Consider the following 3001-nt stretch of genomic DNA (forward strand, 5'->3'; position numbering starts at 1 on the left):
CACACACACACACACACACACACACACACACACACACACACACTGCGCTCTGTAGACTAGGTTTCAAACACACACACCGCTCACATTCACACAAAGTAAACCTGTAAAAAGAGTCACTCCCGTTTTTAAATGTCCCTTCCCGGCCGCCGTCCCCTTCCAGTGCTCTAAGCGCTAACTGGGAGACCCGGACTTCCGGGATGTCTAGGAAGTGGCTTTTCTCTGGGTAGGAGGCGGGGTTCCCTGGCACGCTGCCGAGTGTGCGGATGTCGTTGGGAATCCTGCTGACAGGCTGAGTGGACTCGGGCGGGACCAGTGACTGTAGGTCTCCGAGGAGAGTCGCCTGAGCCTGTGGCCGTCTGTCCGGGAGGTGGTCGGTCATTCATCCGTCGAGTTCGGCAGAGGAGCGAGGGCCCCTTGGGGGTCCTGGGATCCAGAGCCCAGGCAAGCGGGGTACCAGCCTGCAGTAACACCTTGGGCTGTCGCCGGCCTTTGCAGAACAGGGAGCATTCTGCTGCTCTCACACGGTGGCTCAGGTGACCGCTGCCATGGCTTTTCCCCACCGGCTGGACGCCCCTGAGCTTCCCGACTTCTCTATGCTCAAGAGGCTGGCTCGGGACCAGCTCATCTATCTGCTAGAACAGGTCAGTGCCTGCCGTGGCCGGCGCCTTTATTGCGTCAACAGTGTGGCCCTCAATGTGACTTCTTCCTTGCTGAGTCCCTTGGTTTTTTTTTGTTTTTTTTTTTTTTTTTTCTTTGAGCTTCTGAGGCAGGTCCAAAATGGGGCGGTCAACAGGAAAAACCAGAGTAGTAACAGTTGCTTGAGACCTGGCCAGAGAATAAATGGAAATTGCCAGCCTCTGTGCAAATGAAAAAGACACACTTGTGCCAGGCATCACTGGAGATGGAAATACAGTTGAAATACCTCTGTCACTAGTTACATTCCAGGAGATGCCCTATGAAATAATGACCCCTAAAGGGTGTTGGATGGTAAGTGAATTCTAGACTACCTGAAAAGTTTAGAATAAACAACAGCTGGGGCGATCTAAGAGTTTCCTGAGATCTAGAGTTTGAAGAATAAACATGCTTTCTCTGGAGCAGGAACATGGTGCTCCATTCAGGCAGTCGGGCTGCTAGATGCAGGGAAGGACAGATGCATGAGCAGAGGAAAGAGCTAACAGAAGTTACATTGTAGGTTGGAAATAAAGTTCAGTGGTTAGACAGTTGCCCAGGCAGGGTTCTCGGTTTCATCCATTGTACCCCATGGGAAAGAAAGGGGTGGTCATACACACCTTTAATCCCAGTGCATTCATTCCTTCACAGGCAGAGGCAGGCAGATTTCTGAGTTTGAGGCCAGCCTGATCTACAGAGTTCCAGGACAGACAGAGCTACACAGAAAAACCCTGTCTCGAAAAACAAAAACAAACAAAAAAAAACAACAACAAAAATCAAACCCAAACAAATTACACAGCAGGCTGAAGACTCACACCCATTTGTAGTGTGAAGCAATGTTTGCCATAGTGGTTTGTACCGAAGAGCAATTGGACAGCAGGCTAGTTCAGAGAATACTGATTAAAGTAGTAAAAGCTTACAAAAAAGTGATGGCAGTAGAAAGGAGAGAAATGATGGGGTTTTGTTGTTGGTTTTGTTTCTTTAGGTTGTACTATGTAGCCCAGGATATCCTCTGGCAATACCTCTGATTCAGCCTCCCCAAGTGCTAGCATTACAGGAATTTGCCAGCACACCTGACTTGCGAAAGATTTATAAATTACAGTGAAAGAACATTCAGAGACATCGATTAGTTGTAAATATTGAGGAAGGAGCAAAGTTGACTTGGCCTTTTATTAGTCTGTGTTATTAGGACAGTAGTGTTGCTACTGTCATTGTAATGGTTTGCTTATTGTTCATGGAAGCCTCTCAGGTATAGGAATAGTGTGTGTTCTGCCCAGCATCAAGTACTGAGCTGAGAGTCAGCCACATAGCAGGTGCTTAGTGAAAAGTTGTTGTGCCAACATTGAACGAAACTGAAAAGCACACACGTGTAAGTCAAATGCATGTAGACACAAAATTTGCGTGGGCACACACACACACACACACACACACACAGAGGAAGAGGCTAAGTGGAGAAAGTTGATTAATTTGGAGTTGAAGTGAAGTTAAAGTGCTAGTAGTCAGGGACTATGGCTGTTCCTCACTGTATAGTTCCATTTCTCTCCTTTGGAACCCTAGGTTCTAGCCAAGAGAGAGGGGGGGGGAGGGGGAGGGAAGAGCGGCTGACAAGTAGAAGGGCTGGGATGGAACCTAGAATTTGGAAGAACCATAGGGGACACAGGACCATATGGTATTTCTCCTTTGTATGTCCCATAATGCTAGCGTAGAGATTTGCACATGAAAGTGTTTCAAAAGGTATGTGGAGAATGGCAAGATAAGTGCTCCAAGTAGGAGAGACTAAGATAGAACCTTATTAGTGGAGAGTATTGTGGCAGAAGAGGCACCACAAGGCCAAGGTCATAAGGACTCTCTGGGCAGTATTACCTTCCCCATACTAATTTCTGTGGGGTTTTTTTCTTTCTTTTTGTCTGTGCATGTGGCATGTAGGTATGCGTGTTCACATGTGTACATGTTCACATGTGTACATGCATGTAGGCATGCGTGTTCACATGTGTATGGGTATGTGTATACACATGTGCCCATGTATTGGGAGGTCCAAGGTTGGCAATGGTAGTCTTTCTGCATCATTGTCTACCTTATTTGCTGGGGCAAGTTTTCTCCGTGGAACCTAGAACTTGCTGATCCCGACTAGTCTAGCCTGGCAGCTGGCTGGAGGGATCCTTCCTCTGCCTGAAGAGTGCTGGAAGTACAAGTGGCCCAACATGTCCACCCGCTGTTTCCATGGGTGCTGGAATCTGAAGTCCAGTCTGTACACTTTCACAGCAAATACTTCATCACTGAGCCACTTAGCCCTGGTTTGTCTTTTTTTTTTTTTTTTTTTTTTTTTTTTTTT

At 47.3% G+C, this 3001-nt stretch overlaps 1 protein-coding gene across 1 annotated transcript in view; it reads left to right on the plus strand.

Moving 5' to 3' along the window:
• Positions 1-235: 235 nt before the first annotated feature.
• Vps33b (VPS33B late endosome and lysosome associated) overlaps positions 236-3001 on the plus strand; it is a 22576-nt gene continuing 19810 nt past the window's right edge. Inside the window, exon 1 of the mRNA XM_021166463.2 lies at positions 236-641. Coding sequence (XP_021022122.1) covers positions 546-641 — 96 coding nt within the window. The 5' untranslated portion in view covers positions 236-545. The remainder of the gene's footprint in view (positions 642-3001) is intronic.

Source organism: Mus caroli, chromosome 7, assembly GCF_900094665.2.
Source record: "Mus caroli chromosome 7, CAROLI_EIJ_v1.1, whole genome shotgun sequence".
Taxonomy (NCBI): Eukaryota; Metazoa; Chordata; class Mammalia; order Rodentia; family Muridae; genus Mus; species Mus caroli.